This window comes from Hippoglossus hippoglossus, chromosome 10, assembly GCF_009819705.1.
Source record: "Hippoglossus hippoglossus isolate fHipHip1 chromosome 10, fHipHip1.pri, whole genome shotgun sequence".
NCBI lineage: Eukaryota > Metazoa > Chordata > Actinopteri > Pleuronectiformes > Pleuronectidae > Hippoglossus > Hippoglossus hippoglossus.
Genome location: NC_047160.1, coordinates 23,079,078 through 23,103,033, shown reverse-complemented (window position 1 = coordinate 23,103,033; position 23,956 = coordinate 23,079,078). Strand labels below are relative to the sequence as shown.

At 44.5% G+C, this 23,956-nt stretch overlaps 1 protein-coding gene and 1 non-coding gene across 20 annotated transcripts in view; one reads left to right on the top strand and one right to left on the bottom strand.

Annotated features, from left to right (window-relative positions):
- Positions 1 to 648: 648 nt before the first annotated feature.
- On the top strand, positions 649 to 756 carry trnar-ucu. The gene is made up of 2 exons: positions 649 to 685; positions 721 to 756. It is a non-coding gene; the product is annotated as a tRNA-Arg (tRNA).
- A 10,551-nt stretch (positions 757 to 11,307) lies between these two features.
- rapgef2 (Rap guanine nucleotide exchange factor (GEF) 2) overlaps positions 11,308 to 23,956 on the bottom strand; it is a 96,923-nt gene continuing 84,274 nt past the window's right edge. For 4 of the 19 annotated variants that reach the window (XM_034598990.1, XM_034598998.1, XM_034599000.1 and 1 more), the window contains 16 exons: positions 23,606 to 23,714; positions 23,122 to 23,398; positions 22,395 to 22,552; positions 22,017 to 22,031; positions 21,368 to 21,608; positions 20,636 to 21,019; positions 20,318 to 20,529; positions 19,758 to 19,881; positions 19,267 to 19,290; positions 17,851 to 18,077; positions 17,342 to 17,509; positions 16,477 to 16,626; positions 16,009 to 16,210; positions 15,391 to 15,914; positions 14,825 to 15,115; positions 11,308 to 13,089 (listed from right to left, as the gene is read on the bottom strand). In XM_034598990.1, the coding sequence (XP_034454881.1) occupies positions 13,064 to 13,089; positions 14,825 to 15,115; positions 15,391 to 15,914; positions 16,009 to 16,210; positions 16,477 to 16,626; positions 17,342 to 17,509; positions 17,851 to 18,077; positions 19,267 to 19,290; positions 19,758 to 19,881; positions 20,318 to 20,529; positions 20,636 to 21,019; positions 21,368 to 21,608; positions 22,017 to 22,031; positions 22,395 to 22,552; positions 23,122 to 23,398; positions 23,606 to 23,714 (3,132 nt within the window). In that variant the 3' untranslated portion in view covers positions 11,308 to 13,063. Of the gene's footprint in view, positions 13,090 to 14,694; positions 15,116 to 15,390; positions 15,915 to 16,008; positions 16,211 to 16,476; positions 16,627 to 17,341; positions 17,510 to 17,850; positions 18,078 to 19,266; positions 19,291 to 19,757; positions 19,882 to 20,317; positions 20,530 to 20,635; positions 21,020 to 21,367; positions 21,609 to 22,016; positions 22,032 to 22,394; positions 22,553 to 23,121; positions 23,399 to 23,605; positions 23,715 to 23,956 lie in introns of all 19 variants that reach the window. The other 15 variants (XM_034598985.1, XM_034598987.1, XM_034599001.1 and 12 more) reach the window with 11 other exon arrangements.

The following is a 23,956-nucleotide window of genomic DNA, read 5'->3' as shown; positions in this document are numbered from 1 at the left end:
TTTGACTAAACAAACCTGAAATAAACAAATGTTCTGAAATAGATCTCAGGATGTTCTGACTCAGATAATAACACGGTTGTGCTGACACATGAAAACCTGTACGTTCACACAGGTAAACCACCAGGAATCATTGTGGGAATCAAACATTCACTTCAAGGCACTGGTACAAATATAATCTTAACAGTTCCCTATAGATGCTTTAATTAATCCGTTTTGCTCTTCCTGCTTCATCTAATAAAGAAGCATTTTGATTGAACTCCTTCAAGTTTTATAAATTTAACTGGTCCTGTGATAAAACAATTTCCATCATAACTAAATCTGACGATCGTGCTGCGAGTTTCTGATTTTCTGAGTTTGGCCTAATGTTGTGTGAAAGCCGCTGTCGAGATGCTAATAGCTCAAGATAACTCGAGTGGACACCATTTAAATGCACACGTCGACTCAGATGTTTGCCGAGCAGCTGGCGAAAGGAACACGCGGCAGGGAAACAGGAATACTAATATGAGGGAGCTGATTAGCTGCTCTCCAGAGGGAGCTGGGGGGAGATGACGACCGGAGGCCGTCACCAGATGTTTCCCACCGCTGTACGAGGGGTCACATGACGTCTGTGTGTCGCTCACGTGCAAACATCAGTCACTGGGTACGTGTGGCTCTGTGGCGCAATGGACAGCGCATTGGACTTCTAGCATCAAGCATTCAAGCAGCAGCACTGAGGGAGTGATTCAAAGGTTGTGGGTTCGAGTCCCACCAGAGTCGTTGTTATACATCATTAACAACATATCGGCACAAATTTAAACAATAATTAAAAAAAGATACAGATATGTCATGACCAACAGATTTTAGGGCGCCTGTGTCTGAGGGGGTAGAGCAGTTGTCCTTCAACCAGAAGGTTGGCTGCTCGTCTGAAGTGTCCTTGGGCAAGATGCTGGATGCTAATTGTAAGTTGCTTAAGCGTCAGCTAATTGACATGTAAACATTTAAACATGAATAGACAGTTCATCAATGTGCTGAGGTAAAATGCAGCAAAATATCTGTTTACCTAACGACAGCTTTAGTTATAATTTTAGAGAAGTTATAATTATTATAAGGTTTAGCATACAAGCCGTTTAATAAATGTATTAAATATAAAACAATATAGCTCATTCTACCAAACATATGAATTCATCAGTTAACAAAATATTACATCTTCTACTTGAAAGGTGAGACCAAACTCTGTCTATCACAGCAATAACCTGAAAGTGTGTGTCTACAACACAACACATCATCGCCCTAAACCCAGTGATCTACCTGCGACAGGATGAGACACACCAGCAACACAGCACATACACACTCAGGGAGGTTTAACATGACTCCTCAGTATTTTACATTTAATCATGATGTGCAGACAAGTAAAGAAATTGATTTGATCTTGTTCCTGTAATATTGAGCTGAATATGAAATATGCCTTTTTTAAGATTTACAGATGGGATGTAGGGATTTCCTGGACGCTGATATTATATGGATATAATTATGAACAGGCAGTTTGCAGGACAGCCGTGATGTTCACATCCTGAAAGCAAATACAAGATGGAATATTCATCTCTACAGGAGGCCTGAGCTGGGAATGAACCAAAGCCTCAGAACAATGGAAATAACCTGAAGGGAAATAAGTCAGCTGTGTCCACAACACTCAAAATATGACTCTTCCTATTTCCAGTGTGGAAACAAACGTGGAAGCAACACAACGCACCTGCCAAACAAAACACACAAGAGCTGAGCCACAAAGAAATCCTTCATTCATGTTGAACACCAATGCAAACAGGCAGTCACTGCAAAAGCTGCAGCGGTGAGAAGAGAAGCAGCACAACACTGACGCACAGCAGATGCAGCAGTCAGAGGTGCAACACAACAAGAAGCAGAACCAGACCAGGTTCTGATATGTCAGCAGCAACAGGCTGGTACTGAGCTTGGTTGAAGAAACTTCCAGCTTCACGACAGAACTCCAGCAGCCAACAAGTTCATCAAATCCTCCATTAAAGGTCAGTTTGGGAAAGAAAAACACAACAAGCAGCAAAGCACTTAAACCTGCACGAGGCCGGAGATCCTGAGGGGAGAAGGTCCGGGCTCCATTAGAGGCTTCATCTGGAGTTTGGAAGCTTCTCTGGAGCTAAACTATGTTGAGTTATATAAAGTAAAGTTCAGCAGGTTGGTCTTCAGGTGGGTCGGTGTGATGGAGGTTCAGTGCAGCTGATGAGGGAAATGACAGGAGGAGGAGCCCCCCCCCTCTCCAGTGAAACCAGGCCTCAACTGACAGAACCTAATGACGCAGGTTTACAGTTACCGCTGTAACTTCAGGTTTCACTCCGAGATTTCATTCACTTCCTGCAATTAGCGTAAATCACCTGTACAAGCCACGCCCACTTGAATTAACCGTGAGCCACACGCAAGCGAAGCCCAAACCACACCCCCGGCTGTAGAGTCTAAACCACGCCCCCTCCAGACCACCCTGCAGTGGATGAAAACAAACTATAGTTAATGAAAAATAGGTTCAAATTGTTATTATATTCTTTGTTTGTCTTTTCAGTGGATAAACACTCAAGAGGCTCAGTTAAACAAGTATTTCGAGCAATTAGAAAGAAGAAATAATGAGGAAAAGCTGTTGATATATTACTATTAATATATAATTATAATTATAAACATCCAAATGCAGGTTATATGTTTAATTCGAGCAACAAAAAAACATTTGTAAACTGAACATCCTTTAAGTTAAAATATTACTTCACTGTCAGCCCACTTCAACTTTTAAAAATAAGCTCCTCTCTGGCCCAGCTTCATTTGCCAAAGTGCAGGAAACAAGTTTGTTTCTACATTTAAAGATGATCATTCTACATGTTTTTTAAAGTATTAATACTAAGTGTAAAATCAACATTTAAGGGAGATCTCCTGCTGTGCACATCGACTTCTGTCTCTCCCTCGGACGTTTGCCTTCACACACTCCAGAGTTCAGTGCATGTCTGAATGCAGCTTTATGGATGTTGTGCAGATGTGAGAGCGGCGTCGAGTTCGTTAGTCAACTCCCAGAAACAAAAGCAAAACTCAAACTCGCTGCTAATCAGTTGCTATTGTTGTTCATTAATTAGCTTTTGACTAATCGATCGGTTGATTGTCCTGCGGCTCCTTGTTGAGGCCGAGCTCAATAAGACTTCAGTGTTATTACACAACACCACAGCCGCCCGTGATGCCGGAGCCGAGGCTGGAGATGCTGTGTAGCTCTCAGCCCACCACAGAGGGGGTGGGAGATGTTGCTTAAGATGGAGTTTAGTTCAGTCCTCATCCTCCCCTCCGCTGCTGCTGCTGCCTCCAGGCTGTCCAGAGCTTGTTCATCCTGCTGCCTGCCTCCCCCGCTGCGATGCTGCCTCCCCGGCACAACACTGGCTGCTACACAACACACACAGCACAGAGAGGATTCAGAGGGTCGGTCGAATTAAAGGCGGAAGAGATGTAAAATGGTGTTTTCTTCTTTTCACCAGGCCACGAGTCTTCCTGTCGGATTATGGAAAAACATGTTTGAAGTTTATGGGGACGTCTTCAATTTTCCAGCAGGCAGTGTTGACAAGACCATAGACTGTGTAATGTCTTGACTGCCCCCTGGTGGCTGACCACAGTATAGTTCATAAACCCCACCTCCTCCATGTTAGTGGATGGGACATGCCTGAAACTGAAGAATCAAAACACAGGTCAAATGAGTGTTTGTACAAAGACGGTTTCTGTCATTTGAGGTGATTCTTGTCACACAGATGTTTGTGTTTCTGATCAGTTTGATTTTTATTAGTTTTGATTTGATGCTATTTCATTAAAGGACGGCGAAGAGTGGCTCACGATGGGTCGTGTGCACGTATCAGGTGGGTCTCTGTTGCCGCCACAAGGGGGACGCTACACTGATGAGTTATTTATTCAAAGAAATATTTCATTACATTAAACTATAGATGTGTGGAGGCTGGGGCCAAAAAGCCTAAATATGAAGAAGGTCTGAACCAATAATTTTTATCAATGGGAGCACGTAACAACCTCTATACTTTGGTTCCAAACGAGGTCACCAAGCACAAGATGGCGGCACCAGTATCTGGGATAAATTGGCTTCATTTTTCCGCCATATCCACCGTGCACTGAGTCAGCACTTTCTTAATTTATACAGGTTATATAAATGCATGAAATCCAGGTTCGCTGCATCACTACTTCCTGTTAATGATGAATTATTGTTCGAGGAGCTTTTGAGGTGTTAAACTGGTAGATAAGGAGAATTTGGTTCAGAGGCAGTTTCACTTCCACCTCACATGACTGCAGCTTGATTATTGATAATGTTGAAGCCTTTTAAACGACTTTAGAGATTAAATCAGCTTCACACAAATCAGTCTTTACCCTGATGTGATTTGTTTCAGTCACTGACACAAAGTTCATCACTTAAAAAAACACTTCTACGTGCTGATCTGTGCAGGTTCCACTGCAGGTCAGGTTTTTACACTAAAATATTCCAAAGTGGGTCAAACATGTTTGAGTATCAAACCATCGATGTGTTAAACGTATTCTGTGTGATGTGATCCACAGTTTCTGTTCTTTAGCTGCCATTAGCTGTCTTTTTATCCCCAGCCCACTCTGTTCCACCTCAGGACCAGTCAGATAATAAATGTAATTAAAGCGAGCAGCGGTGGTTTTGTCAGTGTCCACAGAGACAAACAGAAATAGTAGCAGGACTAATACCAGCTTTATTTGGAGCAGATTAACGTGGAGGCTTTCATAAGGACGCTGTGACAGTCAGGCCTGTGACGTCCCTGCATGTCGACCAGATCCGAGCTTTGAGTGAATCCGACCATGGAAAACCACTGAACTCTACTTCCACCATCCATCCTCTGTCTCAGTCTGTCTTGTATTGACCTGCAGTGTATTTATAACCTGGTTCCTCCGAAACACTACAAGAGCTCTATACCTCCACCAAGGTCCAACCTTTTTTAAATTATTATTATTTCTTTACAAACAACTTTAATAATCACATAATTCAATCGAATCGAACTAGTGTTGTTGAAACGTCTGTCGAGCAGCTGATCGATAAAACGTACAGTCGACACGCAGAGCAACAGAACAAAACGTAAACACAACAGAGGTTTGACAGGTTTTTTTCCAACACAACCTCAAATGAGTATTGACCCCCCCCCCACCCCCTTCACCCCCTCATCCCCTCACCCCCTCTCCCTCTTCATATTGGCAGTTGCCAACCCAGTGGAAGTGAGCCGACCTATCAGGGGTCAGACGTGATGTGAGAGGGAAGAGTCTGTGCCTCTCCCAGTACACCCAGTTAGGTCTAATAACCAATTAGTGGTACAGAGGGAGGGTGAATGTCAGCTCATCGTTGTGATGACCACATGATACAGGATCTGACGCAGAGGGAACAACACCGGACTCTGGATTTCAGTTACGGCATCGAACATGGAAGCTGCTCTGGGGCTGTTTGTACTCGTATCGATCATAGAACAAATGCAATGTTACACCTATTAGATTCCCTTTTTTTGCCATGACGCCTCCTGGGATTCATCATATCTCGAGTTTATGATCACGTTTCCTGGGTCTCGATTCAGGGGCTGCTTATGAAGACTGAGTGACAGCACGACTCAGCTGTCCCGTTTCGAAGGCTCCTTAAAATGTGGCCAACAGATGCATCCTTCCATCACCGAGCAGCGATGGCTCCAGCCGGTGGATCCTCCTCAGGCCAACGACTCCCAGGATATACTGAGCACCTGCATGCATAGTGAGGAACCGCCTCTAGACTTGATTAGCTCAGGGGTCATTAACTTACCGTTATTTGTCAACCACCCCTCGGCCGTGGTTCAGACCTCGACACAATCAGCCGTATATCTACGTCCTGTTCACTGCAAACGGAGAAACTTGGACGCTGAGTCTCAGTTCTTCAAACCAAGGTGAAACTCTGAATTGCTTCTTTATCCCAGAAACTGCAGAACGGTGAACAAGTGTCCACCAGTAAAATCAACCCATGACCTGGCAGATGTCATTTTCTGTCGTCCTCCTCTATGAATGTAAATGTCACGATGAATTATCATTGTACTTAATAATAAATTAAAGATTGTTTTTCCTTTCAAAGAGGAGATTGATGGAGATTTAATGGTCCCAATGGAGAAACTGGATATTATGACATTCACAGTTTTGACATTTCTAACATTGATGCCTGGGCACTGTTGTAATATCCAGATATCTTAAACATATAGAAACTCCCATGACCCAGCAGACTGCTCCCAGAGGTGAATCACAGCTTATTGCTTTACAATGCACTCCTTAAATCTCTCTGCATTTCAACCTGTCGCCCTTCAGGACTCTGAGACTTTTAATTACATGCTAACACACTCGGCCTGTTTACCGGCTGCATGCTAACGACCTTATTGTGAGTCAGGTTTGTTGGTGGGTTTGTTTCCCTTGAAAGAAACATTTGAATTCAAGGCGTCGCGAAGCTCTCGGCTGCAATTACAGTTCAGATTGTGGCCAAATGGGTCAGTGAAAGTCAGCAGGACACAGGAAGTGAAAACACACCGAGTCGCTTTCTGAGTTTCATTCAGTAGGATGAATGGATGAGGGATAGATAGATAGATAGATAGATAGATAGATAGATAGATAGATAGATAGATAGATAGATAGATAGATAGATAGATAGATCCATTAATGGATGTATAGATGATGGATGTATAGATGTATATAATCGTCTGAATGGCCTATGAGGAGAATCACTGACATTATCCCACAGATGCTGAGAACTCTGGTCTCCACGGTGACGTGTTCGGTTGCCTCCTCTTATCTCAGCACATTTGCAGGTTTTTTCCGTCAGAGGCAGGCGTCGCTATCTGCTCATCTGCCACGGCGAGGACTCGAGAGCCGGAGCAGTCGAGGGGACGAGCGGCGCCGAGAGCGTGAAGAGAACAGAAGGAAAATGGCTTCTCTGTCACAAATAACCAAACGGTCGATGCGAGGCGATAACAGATCCGAGTCGTTGGGAGACGCTTATCTAGGAAAAATACTGACGGTTTTGTGCCTGATTTGTACTATTGATTTTTTTTAAAGGTGTCATAAGATACAAAAATGTATCAATGGGGCTCGCTGGGTATTTTACGGCGGCAAGTGGCCCTACCAAAACAAAACGTAATTGGAAGAGTTGGAGTTTCAAAAGCAGGAAGGATGAAGGAACGAATCGTACGGAGGAATAGATTGTTTCTGATTACATTCACCATATCTGACAGAATCATTAAATATCATAAGAATCTCTAAAGATGATTAAAAGAACTCTGATTTCCAGGTACTGATGGAAACAGCTCGAGTCCCTTTGTGTTGAGCGTGAACATGTTTCTCCATCAAAACAAAAAGGAGTTAACTCTCCTCCTCTCCTCTCCTCTTCCTCCTCTCCTCTTCCTCCTCCTCCTCCTCTTCCTCCTCCTCCTCCTCCTCGCTGGGTTTCACCACAGCAAATTGTGCAGGAAAGCTCCTGAGCAGAGGAGCGTGTACGGCTTTTATTAATCTTTCTTTCTCTCAATTCTTTTGACTCTGACAGCTTTTAACTGAATTGTCTGCCCGGGCCTGTGTGTGTGTGTGTGTCTGTGTGTGTGTGTGTGTGTGTGTGTGTGTGTGTGTGTGTGTGTGTGTGTCTGTGTGTGTGTGTGTGTGTGTGTGTGTGTGTAGCCTCATTGGTGTCCAGACACAGGCCGGTGGACGCTGTGACATCTCCACTCCCCTCAGCTCCAGTGCTGCTGCCGCCTTCATCCAATTTACCATGAAAGGAATCCAGACGGTCCCATAATATGACCCACAGCTGCCTGGATTGAACACGGTCCACGACTCACACACACACACACACACACACACACAGACACACACACATCACCAGGCGTCTATCTACAGACGACCACTGGCTGCCTGCTGCCCCCTGATAAGGCCCATCGCCCTGGGAAAGAGTGGACACGTCCATGTGGGGCTGTTTTCATAGAGAAGAGTGCCCCCTGCTGCCTCTGAAGGAGCAGCACACTCTCAGTATTGAATCTGCCTCTAACCACAGACTGGTCGGTGGTTTAATGTCGGACACAGATTACAGCAGCTGTCATTTCGTGCAGCAGCAAAGCTCGGGGTGTTCCTCGTGTTGTTTCTGTTCCATCCTCGTGTCAGTCACAGTTATCTGTCCAACGCAGGCGCCCGCTCCCGCCCTCTCCTCCGATGCTTCGTCCCAATGAAAACCTGATTTGTCAGCGTTGGGGCTGCAGCTCCATTTGTTCTGAGGGGGACATCAGGAGGAGAAGAAGGGTGAAGAAGGGATTTATCTGAATGTCACTTTGTTTTGTTGCTGCGGCGCCGGAACTTTTAAAAGATACGAAGTTGGACAAAGGCCGAGAAATGAATGATTTAATTTGTATCCTTTATAAATTGAACATGTATCTCCTTCGTCTGTTTCTATGCAATATTTTAAACCGCAATTATTGATGTTTAATATTATGTTACTTCTTTATTCTCTATTTATTCAGATTGTTAGATATATTCTTCTATTCTTTTATTTCAAGCCTGTTCAACTTGTTGCTGAATAAATAAACTTTGACTTGACTTTCTCACTCCAGAAATACACAAACTATTTATAGATAATCAATAATAAACACAAATAATAAAATACTTGAGGCTGTTTGGACAAATTGACAAATATTGAATATTGGCACAAAAATATTCTCACGTCCGAAAGTCTCCTGAGTGAAAGATTGAGAATAGAAACAGAAAATGGATCAAGAGACAGTGAAACATATTTTTCACCTTTATTTACTGGACTGACAGTTTGTGTACGTGTGTGTGTGTGTGTGTGTGTGTGTCAGAGCAGCCCCTCATTTCTCATGGTGTGAGTGTGTATCAATTTCTGGAGAAGGGTGACAAATTGAGGCCCTCGGCTTTTCTGATGGAGAACCGGGGACAATGTGCGGCTCCATTATTCATGAGGACCGGGAGTGACGAGCGAGACAGTTGTAACAGATTCGGTCAGAATGTGAAATCCTCCGAGGGCAGAGCATCTCCCCGTCTGAACACACATCAGCAGGAAACTGTTATGACAGCAGCTAATGAGAAGGTTAACAGCAGAGAGAGGTAGTATGTGGGTTTAGAATGAGCTTATTCTCTTTATGTATGTACTATATAGGGGTCAGGACCCCAAGTGGGTTGCAAGACAGGCAGCCACTTTCAGACATGATTTCCGGAGGGTGTCCGGAGAACTGGGACCTGATCCTGGCCGGAGAAAGTCCGCAGGAAGTCCAGAGACAAATGCAGCCCCTCCGGTGAATGTCCAGAGGATCAGTGCCTGTCTGAAAACAGCTTTAGAGAGACGTTGCAAGATGATCTTCTGATATCACATAAAATTTAACAGCATTTTGAAATAGAGTATTTGGGCCATAATTGTTGTAGATGTAAAACATAGTATTTAACTTATAAATGTTAAATGCCATCAGCTTTTTAATATTCTTGTCCCCACATGACGGATTAGAAACAGAATCAGCTGCAGCAGCACAGGAATCACTGTGACATGTGCACATAATAAATAACCTTGTATTCTATTAATGATGATCTCAAGTCTCTGGAGTCTTGGTTTCATGGATCAGAGGCTGAAAAGTTTGGAAACTCGTGGTGAAGAGTTCAGGTCCTGACTGTCGGGAGTAACAGTGACCTCTAGTGGTGTAACTGCAGCAATAGAAGATTTTAAAAAATGTTTCTGAAACCACTGCAGCTCCAGTTCTGTGCAGTTAAGACATTTTCATGCAGGCGACTTTAGATTTTTTCTTTTAATGTAATGAAAATGTTTTGCTTATGTTTTATTCATAGCGCAGGAATCTCTCTCTGGATATAAGTGCATCTCTTGGTGGATTTGTTAAAAAATAAGACAAATTAAATGTTTTTCTTGCAGGAGAAATAAATATCACAGTGCGTGTGTCCCCCCCTGAGCTCTGGCCAGAGGTAATACGATTTTTCTTATGATGAGAGGGATGCCGTGACAGTGAGAATTTCATATTAAACTCAAACAGCTAATCTAAGGAACAATTTAGAAAACAACGATAATAAAGTGAAAGAAAAATTAGAGATGGGACTTGTGCTATTCTCACAGCTCCGGATAACAAGACAATACGAGAGGAGTAAATGAAAGCAAGGCGAGACTTCAATATCTCTTTTTTATTAATTCTGACACACTGCGGGGTCAGATAGAAAAGTATGAGGGTTACACTTTTCAAGTTGCTTCCATGACTTGTGCAAACACTAGACGGTATCTGGGAGAAAGAAGAAAAAAAAAAACCTCTCAAGGAAAAACAATTTAGAAAAGAAAGACATCAAAATGCAGAAAGAAATGAATAAGTGCATTTAAACCTAGGTGTTGATTCTTTATGCAGTATTTATTGATTCCCAGCTTCATATAAACTGGATGTTGAGGCATAAACATAGTACATTTGAACAAAAATATAACCAATATTTACAATTATTGTATTAAAAATACAAAAACAACCGATACGTACTCCGCCGATTGTCTTTTTAAAAGACATACACAGGTCAAAGTAGTACGAGAAAGAATGAAGAACAGAAGGTCATCACCAGCTAAATGTACATTTCTCACTGACATCACACATCAAACGGAGTAGCAGTTCTACCTACTACACTTTTATCTTTACGCTTGTACATTTTTGTGCAACTTTTTGTTTTTCGAAATAGGACTCGGCCCGCTAATATGCACATTATTCTTCAGAGTTGAATGAAAGTGAATGATGCATGTCACCACTGTAATACAAACAAATTATTAACAATCTATCTGCAGCCATTACAAAAAGAAATAAAATAATAATATTACAATAAACAAAAGGAACCCCCCCCCCCCGGAAATGATTCGCATGTAGTCACCGAACGCAGTGAAAAAAAAAAACAACAAAAAAAACACACACTGCACTCATTCATCTTATTTTTTCTCAGTCTGTCATTTCCAAGACTGATCAATGTGATCAGTGCGAATCAGTGATAGAAGAAGAAAAGAAGAAATCTGATCGTTCTGATTGGCAGCCTTGAAAAAAAAAAAAAAAAAGAAATAAGGAAATTCTTCATTTGTCAGCTTCCGCACCGGAGTCCCCCCCCTCCCCCACCCAAAAAAACCCAACCAAAAACACAATTCAGCCACTTCCACTGGTGGCGAGATTCGAACGGGAGGCCGGAGGATGAACACAGCGTCCACGGAGCTGATGTCTGTAACAGGTGAGAGGGTTTTCTTTTCGTTTTTCATTGAGATGACTCGACAGCAGCGGACGAGGCGCAGGGTCACTGTGTGTGTAGACGGATCTGTACCACACTGTAACACACGGGTCTGACGGTGCCGTCCCGAAGCCACGTAACACAAAAGAGAAATGTCTTGACTTCATCTTGTACTTGAGTCTTAAACGTCCAGGGAAGTTTCTTGAATAAGGCATTTTCACTCCACTATTGCTTGATTCAAGAGTTGCTCCTGAAACAAGGTGATTCATGACGAAAGAACGAGCACGTAAAGAAATGTATGCAATCATGGCATCGTAAGGCGCTTTGGACATTCACAAAAAAAGTTGAGAGGGGGGGAGAAAGAAAAAAAAAAAAGCCTAATCTCAATTTGTGGGTACTTTTATTTTGAAAAAAGGAAATGTGTGTGTATCATAAGACTCTGTACAAGATTGGTTTGTAAAAGTTGAGCTACACTCACAATTTACACGTTGGCAGCTGCTGATGTTCACTACCCTGCTTGATCCCTTTCCGACCAAATATAAAGAGGCAACCGCTCTGATGTCGGTGAGCGCTCGCCGAGTTCCAGCCTTGATTCGTACGTGAGGAGAAAAAATCCTGCGAGCGTCCACACCTCACACGAGAAAACAGGGCCAATCTACAGGCGTCTGTCGCTGCTGCTCCTTTGTGATTTTGCAGAAACAGACGCGTTCCCTCAGGTTTCAGCCGGCGCTCGATCGCCTATGTGCTTTTTTTTTTTTAAAACCTCACCAACGGGCGACTGACAGAGGCGCACACTCTCAATGTTACAGCAAGCCACAGGATGATGAGAAGAGACCGATGTGATCAGGACGAGCTCCGAGGCGGGACGACGTGGTCGGATCATACCCTGGTGTCCAGGCCAAACGTCTGGTAACATCTGGGATTGTGCTGAAAGTGCTAAATCTGTAATAAACCGTCTTTTTTGTTTATGTGTCCGTACAACAACATGTACTCTGTGTGTGTGTGTGTGTGTGTCCGTACACTGTGCATGTTGAGCTTCCACTTGAACCAACACTTGATAAACGTTCACATGTGAAACACGAGTTAATACTGGATTTTTTTCCGAGTTCGAACACTCAACGACAGATGGGTTGTTTTCAGTCCAGGCAGAGAAACGATGGGCTGACTTGGGTTTCTCTCTTTTTCCCGTTTTCGGCCCCCAGAGTGCAATCAGTCAAAGAAAAAGAAAAAAAGAACAGAAATCTAGAGGGAAGTTGAAAAATGTAAGAGTCAAGTCAACCGTAGTTTCTCTCCGTCTTCAGTCTGTTTTGTTCTAGAAAATGAGAAAGTGCAGATGAAGCTCAACACGTCATGATGCTGTTGTGTTAACAGGGTTTCTAACAGCGACATGTTTGTGGTTCCGTGTGTGTGTGTTTTGTGCGTCCAGGTCGACCTCCCCGACGCCAGTTATGATTCTCTAGTCTTTGTCTCAAAGTGCCAGGCATTTAGTCATCGTCTTTGACCTTCTCTCTCTCTCCATCTCCTCCTCCTCCTCTTCTTCTTCTTCTTCACAGTATTTTTTTTTTTGCATGCAGGGTCATTCAACCCCCCATGATGCTTTAAGGCAGGGGAGGGAGACGAGCAGAGGAGTCCACCGATCGGGAGGGGGGTGGGGGGGAGCCGAGTGGAGGAGGCAGGCACGTATGTAACTGATGATGAAGTCTATTGGTCTGTCTCTGTAATCCTGCCCACCCCGAACCAGGGGGGGACTTCAAGTTACTGCAAGAAGGACGTCCACTGTGGTCCCTCACACCGCTGACACCTGTTCATCCTCTGTGGAGAGAGAAGACAGACACACGGTCAGAGGACGGACGCAGACACACCACAGACACATTTTACTTTCTAAAAGTAGTGAGAAGTTCACTCGAGTGAGAATAGAAACCTGTTTTCTTTCAGGTCAAAGACATGAATCACGTGTAATTTACTGTCAAACGTTTTTCCCTGAAGCACGCGTTCATTCTTCAGATTGATTTCCTGCCTCCTGTTCATGTCAGCGCGCAATGAAAATCAACTTGGAGCGACTTGAAATTTGACAGAGACAAAAGACATTTTGTCGATTTCATTCTGTTTTTTTATTGACGAATGATTGATGATGAGTTTTGAAAAGTCCCGGCTGGTTTTACTCACAGATGCACCAGCATCAGATATATTTTATTACTCTGACGTCCAGCGCTCTGTCACTTGCTCGTCAAAGTCCCCGTGTTCACTTGAAGCAGGCGTCTGCGATGTCGTTTTTATGGATTATAAAGGATTATCGATTAAACCTTAACAGATAATTCAGATAAGTTTACAGATTCTTCATGGCTGAACATTTCTGTTTAATAACTTTAAATTCCCTGCTGTGGTTTCTTGTCTTTTCTTCAGTTTATTAAAAACTCTCAGCTGTGACGGAGCTGGAACACAACACCAGTGAGGGTCAGAGGGTCAGAAGAAGAGTCGGCCAGTCGGCCAATAACAATCTGCTGATATGAACTATTTTGTTTTGATGTTTGCTGATATTAAAACTTTTATTTTACAGAATAAACAATGCATAAAAATATGTTTGTTTATTTTCTGAATTCGAGTTCTGTATATTTGGGTTTTCTTTTCATTTATAGTTATTTATAATCTGAGTATCCTCATCAGCCCCAAAAGTTCTTTAGTCAGAACTGGACGCTCAATAGCAACATTTAATTTCAACAAACATTTGTTAACTTTCTTACAGAATCAAAGTTTGATTCTTGTTCGCCCTAAAACTTAAAGCAGAACGTTCACTGTGATGGTTTAATTGTCTCAAGGACGTTTTGAGTCGTATTTGATTATCATCTGAACGGAAAACTAATGTTTACCACATTTCAATGATTGATTGTGTGGAAGGTAGGAATTCTGATTTCATCGACACATCCGGACACATCTCTGTGTTTCAGTTCAACAGCTGGAAACTACAATATCACAGAATTCAACCAGTGCAGGCGGGTCAGGTGCGTGTGGGTGCAGGGAGAATGGAAGTGCATGTTTTCAGGCATTGAGTTAGACTGCATGGGGGAGAGGACCCTAACGGCACCGTGCCCGCGGATGGATGCTGCTCGGCACAGTGTGTGAGAGGTGAGAGGAGAGAGTGTGTGTGGCAGTAGGAGAAGTGGTGAGTGTCTGATTCCACCAGGATGACTCATGCATGATGACCGTGCCAGTTAAAGGTGAGGGTCCCACTCCAAATGAACAAACGCTTCTGACAGTCAACTGGCAGAAGATGGAGATTTGTAATGGGACCGGTCCTACTGGTGCTGAGCGAGCTCGTGTGAAGGAATGGGCAGTCTCAGTCCAAGTGTGTGTTCCTGTTCACATGCAGGTTCATTGGAATGGAGAGGGGAGGGGGCAACCTGATAAATTAGTTTTTACCTGCCTCTGGGGGGAGGGGCCCTGCCTGTTAACCCCCGTACACACACTCATGGTCTGGGAGTCTCAGGTGTGTGCTGTGCCACTCGCTTTGGCTTCCTCAGAGCGACTAGTTTGGGAGACAAGGACTCACCCTCCTCTTCCTCATCGCGCTTTTGGTCCTCGGCTGGCGAGCAGGTGCGGTGGAGGCCGCCCGACCGCTGTTTTGCCCCCTGTTGGGCCTGGTGGGAGTCGGGGGACTGGGTGACCATACGCGAGCGCTGCAGAGCCGTGGTGTAGTCGGGTGGCCGGCGGCCTGAGTGGATCGCTGTGGTCGTGGGGACAGACGGAGCCGGATGCTGACCCTCCGCGAGGTCGGTGATGGTCAGGGCCGTGTAGCCAGGGGGGGTAGGGGGAGGCTCACGGTATCGGCCTTCTTTTCGTGCTGAGTGGATACAAAAAAAGATAATGATGAAGGCACGTTTAAAATACGATGCATTGAAGGTAGAGGAATAGAGATGAATGAAAATAGAATGAAACATGGATCTTAAACCTCTGGGTCACAGGACAGTATAATTTTTATCCGCCTGATTGAACAAAAACCCCAGAATTTCGCATTATATAAATTATTAACTAATTTATGGATTAATTCTGTAGTTTTTTAAAAAACTTGACCAATGAGTGATCAAAACAACTGGACTGCTACAAGCAATCACTCACAAATGAGGCCTTTACCCCCAGCGGTGATGGGTGATGGAGACGGCCGGCCGTGCTGCTTGGCCTCCTCTGACCCGGTGGATGTGATGCTACTCGTTTCTGGGTCAGCATTGACGTCCTTCCCTCCTCTTCTCTTGATGGTGCCGGTGTCGCCCTCAGAGTCCTCTCCCCAGTACGCGGCGGAGGATGACGAGGAGCTGGCAGACGCCCAGCTCCCCCTGGCCTGCGCCGCCCACAGTGCTGCAGGTCCTCCCAAGAAGGCCTCTGGTCCGCCGGGAGGGAGTCCTACGATTCCACCTCCGCCTCCACCGAAGGCCAGAGTCTCCCAGCTGCGCCCCTGCTGCATTGTTTGGATGTTGTCGTGGGAGCCGGAGGAGCACGAAGTCCAGGAGCCGCGGCCGCTGTCTGCAGCGTCGAGTGAAACACGGTCGCCCTGATCCTGAGTGAGCTCCTCTGAGCTGGGCGAAGAGAGCACCGTCGGGCAGCCGGCGTAAATACCCCGACAGTCCTGCATCGAGGAATATGACCTGTGAGATGAAAAAAACAAGCAACGTTACACTACACGTAAAATCACCTGAGACAGAAAAACATATTTTCAAATTGAGTTCTTAGTGTCTGTACCCAAGGCTGTACTGGTCGGGGTCAGTGGTGGCTCTTCGTTCCAGCCGCGCTCCCACGATGTGAGACTCCCCGACTCCTCCGGAGTGGCGGAGCCTCCTCTCCTCCTGGGCCATGTCGAAAGACGAGTTACTGACGAGGCTGGAGCGAGACGAGATCTCACTGTGACCAGAGTCTGAGTAGGCGTCGCCCATCCGGTTGTAACCTGGAAAAGAAAAAAGAAAGAAATGTTCTAAACTTTAGTCAAAATGTGAAAAATATTCTACCCAAGTCTTGCAAGTGAATTTACAGTGCGACACAACTCTGAGGAGTGTGGAACACGTTGAAATAATAAGTGTAATAGGATAATCTGACACTAAATTCACGAAGGCAACCACCAGGTGGCATTGGTGGCCCATCATGGAAGTGAGAAGGAGCTTGAGGAGTGGTGTGAGAGAGGGGGGAGGGAAGGAGGATTATTGGCTTACTTACCCTTCTTGGGCGAGCTCTGGGGGGAGGTGGGAGGGGAGGAGAGCTGGGAGGAGGCGTTGGACACTGTGTCCTCTGGCTGCCTCCGGTGTCTGTCGCTCGCCTCCTCCGACAGCGACAGGATCTTCTTCAGAGATTGCGGAGAACTGGTGCCTGTGGACATGAGCGAGAAGATGAGCAGAATTAGCATGCGGAACGCTGCCATTTCCCCCCCGAGGCTGTCGGGATGCTAAACTGCTTTGTCTGGGATTTGCTTTTCTCTATAAGCTCGTTGCCAGACAGCCTCTAGGAGGCAGCAATGCCGTAAAGACAGACGCTGGGACAGGCTGCCTCTGCTATCATCTGAAATAACAGGTTGTGGAGGAGAAAGCAGGGGACGAGTGGAGGGTGGAAGAGAACAGGGGATTTATACAGGATTGTTTTCGCTCTTTCAATAATCACACTGAGAAATGAAAACAAGAAATATGTTCAAATATTTCTGTACTGATGGTATTATCATTAAAGTCATAGTTTAACTCAGATGCATTCTGCTTTAATAAATTGAGTTGTAGACATTTCTTAAAACAAAAACCTATCAGGGTGATTTCACACCTGAACGTCTGAACGTCTGAACCGAGGTTCTGTCTTTGTTGCATTGTTCTGGTTTGACCTTGTGATTCAGGCGAGTGTCTGACTTTGGTCTGTTGTCAGTTTGATTATTGTGTTCGCTCCTTTCACACCTGTTATTGAACAGGTTATGATAATAACTTGTCAAACACCATGAAAATGACACATGTAAAGAAATAAATATGAATAGTTATTATCAGTGTACCTAAAAGTACTGGTTGTACTCATTAAATTACTCCAAATTCATGAACCTCAATCTTACCGAAAGGCGGCAGATCTTTGACTGGAACCTTCTTTCGGGATGGGTAAAGTGCCACGGCAGGGACCTGGAGAGCCTGATTTCCTTTGGTCAACTGCCCCCTCTGTTGACTGGCAGCTCTAGACACGACCGGGGACGTGTCTGGTCGTTTCCCACCGGCGTTCTTGGGCACTGAGTATGGGGAGAAAGACGAGGATTAAGAAGAAGAAGAAGAAGGAGGAATTTGGTGTGTAGTTTATGAGAATGAGAAATGATGGACAGTTGGGTCTGTTGCATGGATGAAAACTGTGAGCAGCAAGTAAAGCTGGCATCAACCATGTGAAACCGTCCTGCTGGTTTATCCATTTCTATTCGCTGCCAATAAGTCTGTAAGTAAGACTGCTTGTCTTGTTACTACAGCGGTTACACCCTGTCTGTCTCTGGCCTGTGAGTCCTGGGAACATGTGTGTATCCCAAGTGGAGTAAACAAAATCATTTTTATGTCCTTGTGTGTAAAACTGCGCCAAACTCACGCGTACTGATGGAGGGTTCACACTGCATCGAGAGCGTCTGCAGACTCTCCTCGTTGACCTCCAGGCTGAGGTTGGACAAGTACTGCTTGACCTTCCTGGCCATCTGGGCGTCCTCGTAAAGCTTTTTGGCGTTCAGGAAGGAGCTGCGACGCACCCGCTTCTTGTGCCCGCCCGTCTGTGTGACGTCCAGCACCGCCGCATTGGCACTACCCTGGCTTAGAGAGCTGGATGTACAAGAGCGCATATACACACACACACACACACACACACACACACACACACAGACAGAGACAGAGACAGAGGGAACGTAGATTTATGGACAGGAACAAGGACACAGAAAAACACAGAAGAGGGCAGAGAATTAGATATTGCTTCAGATTGTAAATGAACCTACAGGTGAGTATGGATATAGATATGCTGCTGCTCTGCACGTAGGACATGGTATATTTAAAAAAAGGACATGCAGAGGGGGGGCTACAGGAGCTCCTCTCAACACCAAAACATTCCAGACATTCCAGGCAGCATGGGGATGGGGGGGTGAGGAGGGAGGTGGTGTTTTAAGCCAAACAGGGGGGAGTAGAAAGGGGGGGCCTTCTACAAGTGTAACACGGTCATAGTTTACATTTCTGTGGCTTGAGTCAGAGCTGCTTGTAGTAGTAGTAAAAGCCTTTTCTGGCAGATGACTCAGGTCAAACGGAACACAGACAAAAGCCTGTTTGTCAATGACGCATCAAGTTTTATTTTCATTTGGTGTTTTCAATGTGGATTAAAAAAAGTGTTTTTCACCGTCATCACACAAAGCTTCTGCACGGGAAGAAAACGTTCTCGTAATTATGACTTCATTCATGTCATTATGTCCTTATTATCTCGTAATTACAAGATGCAGATCTTATAAATCACGAGACATTTTTCTCATAATTACAAGATGCTGAATCATAATTATGGGAACATTTCCTTTTAGGTGATGTTCCCCATTGAGTGCTCAGCATATGCAATGATTTCCCATTTGACCACAGGAATGTAAAGCATGACTTAAAAAAAGCAAACACTTGATATCCAGAACCTCTGGTTGTTCGGAGGTTTGACAAACAGATAAAACCTCAACGTCCCGAAACTAAAGCTTCATGCATAGTGTTAGTTAAAACAACATATAACAAAAGGTCACATTTGCTACGCAAGGCTAGATGCCCGTATCAGTAATATTATATATTATATTCTAATGTGGCTCAATTTATGTGGTTTGTTCCCACCAATGTTAGCAAAAGTGACCTTTATTTGAATTCATGCCCTTCGGTTAGGCTCAGGCAGTGTTAGCAGGAGGATTAAACTCAAACTGATTAGAGGAAACAAAGAAGAAAAGCAGCTTGCAAATTGGCAGCGTAAAGGGGCCGTGGTGCAGGTGGTGACCAAACTTACCCTAAACTTCTCCACTTCTTCTTCCTAGAGGGTTGGGTGCCATGAACAGAGAAGCATGGGGGGCAAAGGGTGGATGAGTCGAGAGAGAAAGAGAGAGGGAGACAAAGCTTAGGACAGGAAAGACCACCAAGATCACCAAAGAGAAGCAATTTCACCCACATGAAAAGTCAGCGGAGAGGGAATCAAATGGTAACAACTCCACTAGGAAGAGACATCATTAGACAAAGACACACTTTCACGGGAGCACTGTGCACATCTTATGCCAACAATGTGTATGGGGGGGGAACGGTTGCCAGAGGGAACAGTTGCCAGAGGGAACAGCTGCTTGGAAGAGAAGCGTGATGCAGAAATCTTAACTGAATCTATGTGAACCGGCTAACCCCAACAGAGCCTGGTTAGTCGGAGGTGCGCTGACTGCTGCTACAGGGAGGGTGAAGGATCACGTATAATAATCTGAAATCCGGCGTTAGCATTTTAAAAGTGGTCTTCACCTTGTCCGGAACATGAGGGCCGGGTCCATGTTGACGGAAGCCATGCGACCAACATGGCGGATTTCTTTGGCGATCATCCTCAGCTTCTCGAAGTTCACCAGCCCGTCCACTTTAGAGTCATTGCCTAAGACGAAGAAAACGGGGGGTTACACATCCGATAGAACTGATCAGGAGCACAGCAAGAGTAATGATATTAATACTACACTTCGAAAGGTACAAGTCAGAACATGTTGCAACTTAATTTCAGACCAGAATCTGACATTTTCTGTATAACCTAGCTTCAAAATAGTGGAATTCACATAGATTAACATCTAAATATTACATTTTAATATATTGAATTATGTAAGAATTCCTATCTAGTGTTCATTGAAATAATCTAGATTTGTTCACTGCTTTCACGTAAAATAATCTAAGTTTTTTTAGATTCTACACTGTTGGTCTAGAAAGACTAAGACTTTTATTGTAATCATTATAACTTTGTAGCGATGACCACATATGAACCATTACCAACAAAAGCAAACTCTACAATCTGATATTCAGGATTTTGATGAATCAACTACCTTCGTGTAAGAAGGTGAGGTCCTTCTTGATGACGGGGAACAAGGGGATGATTGGTGGCTGGAGGTTTTGATTGTTGAGCACATTCCTGTACTTGGCCATGTTTCTGGAAGGATCGAAAAGGTCCTGCAGGTCCCCGAACAGCTTCTCATACTTGCTCGGTAGCTTTTCCCACGTCCCCCTCAGTCTGGAGACCGGAGCCAGGTTCAGACCACTGTGGAGAGAAGAGATCGACAGATATACAGTATAAATAAGATCTTCAAAAGGCAATTAAATCAAACCGAACTTGTTCACAGATCACATCCAGTGCTCCCTCTCACCTGATGATGGCAAACATGGAGTTGAAGTTCTTGCACTCGCGGCAGTGCAGGGCGATCTTGATGAAGTGCTTGACGTTCTTCATGCGTTTGAGCTGGTTGGGCTCCCGCGTCACCTCCGTGGCCACCCAGAAGGTCTCGTCATTGATGGCCTCCTCGAAGCGCTTCAGGCTGAACGAGCCCGTCTTCGAGCGCCGCTTGAACAGGTCGTCGATGTACTCGGTGGGCTCGATGGCACAGAAAAGTTCAAAAGCCCGCATCGAGAGCTGAGTGGCCACCTCCACCGTGCTGAGCTGTAACAGAGAGATCTGGCCTTCCCTAAGGAGGTCCTGGGCGTCGTCGTCTGAACATAACGTCTCCGTCTCCATGTTGCTCTTCAGGTAGTATCTAATGATGGAGGAAAACTGGATTATTTTAGTGCTGGAACTAATAATCGATCGAGAAAACAGCTATTTTATGTTTTACGTCATTCTCAATGAAGGAACTTTGGATATTCCCCTTGGGGGCCTGGAAAATACAATTACCATTTCTGACCTTTTATAGACTAAATGATCAATTGGGGTTAATCAATAATGGCAATTACTGTTAACTGCAGCACTTATCTATTTTTATTTGACCAATATTTGATCAGGTTGGTCTCTGGAGGTTCGAAGTGCAACCCCCACCTTCATGTAAGAAAGAAGAGGAAAAAGGCTGCGATTAGGGATTAGCACATCAAACTAAAGACGTCATTACCTGCCGCTGAGCTGAATCCTGTCGGCGAGTTTAGAAAGCTGGTCTGGTAATCGCCTCTGCTTGATGACGCCCTCCGGCGTGACGGACACCTCACACAGCGAATAAGCCTCCGCTGCTGCCGTCAGGGCAAACTCCCTGATAGCCTGGGCCACCACCTCCTTCGCCGTCGTGTCCTTCCCGATCATGATGTACCGAGACTGCTGGTCGGCCTTGAAGACTCGTAATACCTGGTCTGACAAATCTGTGGATGACACATGATGGTTAGGAGGATAAATGCTGAACGCTAATCCGATTTTACTGTGAGGGAAAAGAAGATTGAATCTAAACAACACCAATCACTTTTGTTTTGCCAAAGCCCTTCGATCCCAGTGTTTTGATTGTGATGTCAACTGAAAACTACATTTCCCATCATTCATTAGTTTGATTGGAAACACACCTTAAAAAACAAAATCATATGATCCCAAGTCTCCAAGATTAAAATCACTGCCCATGTGCCCACAGAAAGCTGATTTATTGAGTTTATGTTACATCTGCAAACTAGAGTACAGCAAATGTATTAATGCTGCTAAGTTTGAGAGGCTGAGATCATTGACAAAGACTCTGCTGTGCTAAGAGAAGCAGGATCACGGGGAGAGAAATGGATACTCACTCGGTATAACTGGAACTGGAGGGACATAAACAACATGTGACGGGACAGGAGTTAATAAAGATACAGTGACAAATAAAGAGGCTATAGTTCTACCACTGGAGCTTTACAGTGGGTAAAGCAGAGTGGACAAAATGTACTGCAGGGCTGGACGACGTGACTTCATATAAATACTGAGGGATGAAATATGTCAGCTATATCTGTGGTTGTATTAATCAGTGTCAATGGATCAAGTTGAAAAGACACTTTGATCTATGAAAGGTGTTAAATTCCCTTTATCATAATGTGGTTCCCAAGCTCAGAGATCCACTTTCCTACAATGATAAAACATAAAAAAGTGATTTTTGCCACAATACATTTTCTCGCCAGTTGAAAACGCACCTGGCTGGTTGTTGAAGTCGAGGATGCGGTGGTGCGACTGCAGCAGGTCGGGGTTTGACGACGACAGGTTTCCACTGACGGGCAGAGCTGGTGCGATCTGTTTGGACTGTTTCATCCCCACGATGCTGTCGTCCTGCGATTGGCCCACGCAAACCTCACTATGGAAACAAGGCAGAGAGGGAGGGAGGGGAGGCAGCAGTTCTGTCAGCAACAGGCAGAGGGCGATGTTTGTGTTGGATAGAATTGGAGGTGTGGACACTGGGTGTAGAGAAAGTATTCGTTTCACACCTAAAGCTGGTTGACTGGTGCTTTGACAGGAGCACATGTGGGTCAGTGAACAGAAACATCTATTTAAGGTCTGTGCTCTGTGCCGGTTCATTAGAATAACAAACCGGATGACTTAGCAATCGCAGTTAGAAAAACTCAGCATTGCCATAGATAATGAAATCACTATCTCAGATTTTTCTTGTAACAATTTTAACATATACACCTTTATTATCAACTTCTATTTGTTTTTCTTACTAAATTAAATCCAAAAGAAACTCTTAATGTTGAATGTTAATCATTTAAACAGTATATTATTTATCATTAATGCTACAAGATGCGATACATCAAGACCTGTCAGATTCAGGGAGACCATTAATCACGTCTTACGTCTGCTTCCAAATTAATTAATCAAGTTGGTATTTAGCAAAGCCACACAAAAAGTATATATGTGTCTCATTACTTGTATGGTTTGGGAGGCAGGATGCTGGTGAGCGTCTTGTCAAACATCTTCTTCAGCTTGTTGCGTCCTCCCACCGAGTTGGTCTTCGCCTTCTTGCTGACCTTCTCCAGGCCCATCACCTGCTCCACGTCCACCGCCAGGTCGGGGATGGAGTAGCGGCTGGCCTTCTTGATGTCTCCGATCTTCGGGAGGTGTGGCGCCCCGTTCTTCCTGTCGTGTTCCTCCTCGCCGTCCAGGTCGTGGTCCTGTTCAGGCCTCGTTAGAAGATCTTTAAACACTAGAGAGGTAAGTGACAAAAAGCGGATAAAGGGATGAGCCATATTCTTGGCGAACATCATTCTGACAAATGGCCACCTTATGAATTCTTGTCAGTCCCTCTCTCTTTTCATTTAGCTTTATTATTATTAGATTTATGACAATAGGACAATGATAGCCATGACTCATTAAATGTTAACAAAAGATTATTTTAAATCTATTTACTTACCTAAGAGGTTTGTTTTCACAGTTATGGACAAGTGTGTGTTGTTCTTCAGGATCTCGTTGGCTTTGTTGAGCTGGACGTTCTCAAAGTTCTGCCCATTGACCTCTAAGATCTGCAGACAGAAGAGATCCATCATTAAACTCCATCGTTAAACTGGTGGGTATGAGAAACATTGAAAAAATCTCACTGACTCCTTCTGTCAGACTGAATCAGAATAGTGTTCAACCTTAGACTGAAGGAAATGACCTCTTAACTTTATTCTTTGTAGTCAACAAAGGCAGGTAATAAATTGTTGAAAGCTGGTTTGTTTTACAACGCGACATTTAGTCCAGCACATGGTTCTGACATTAACGA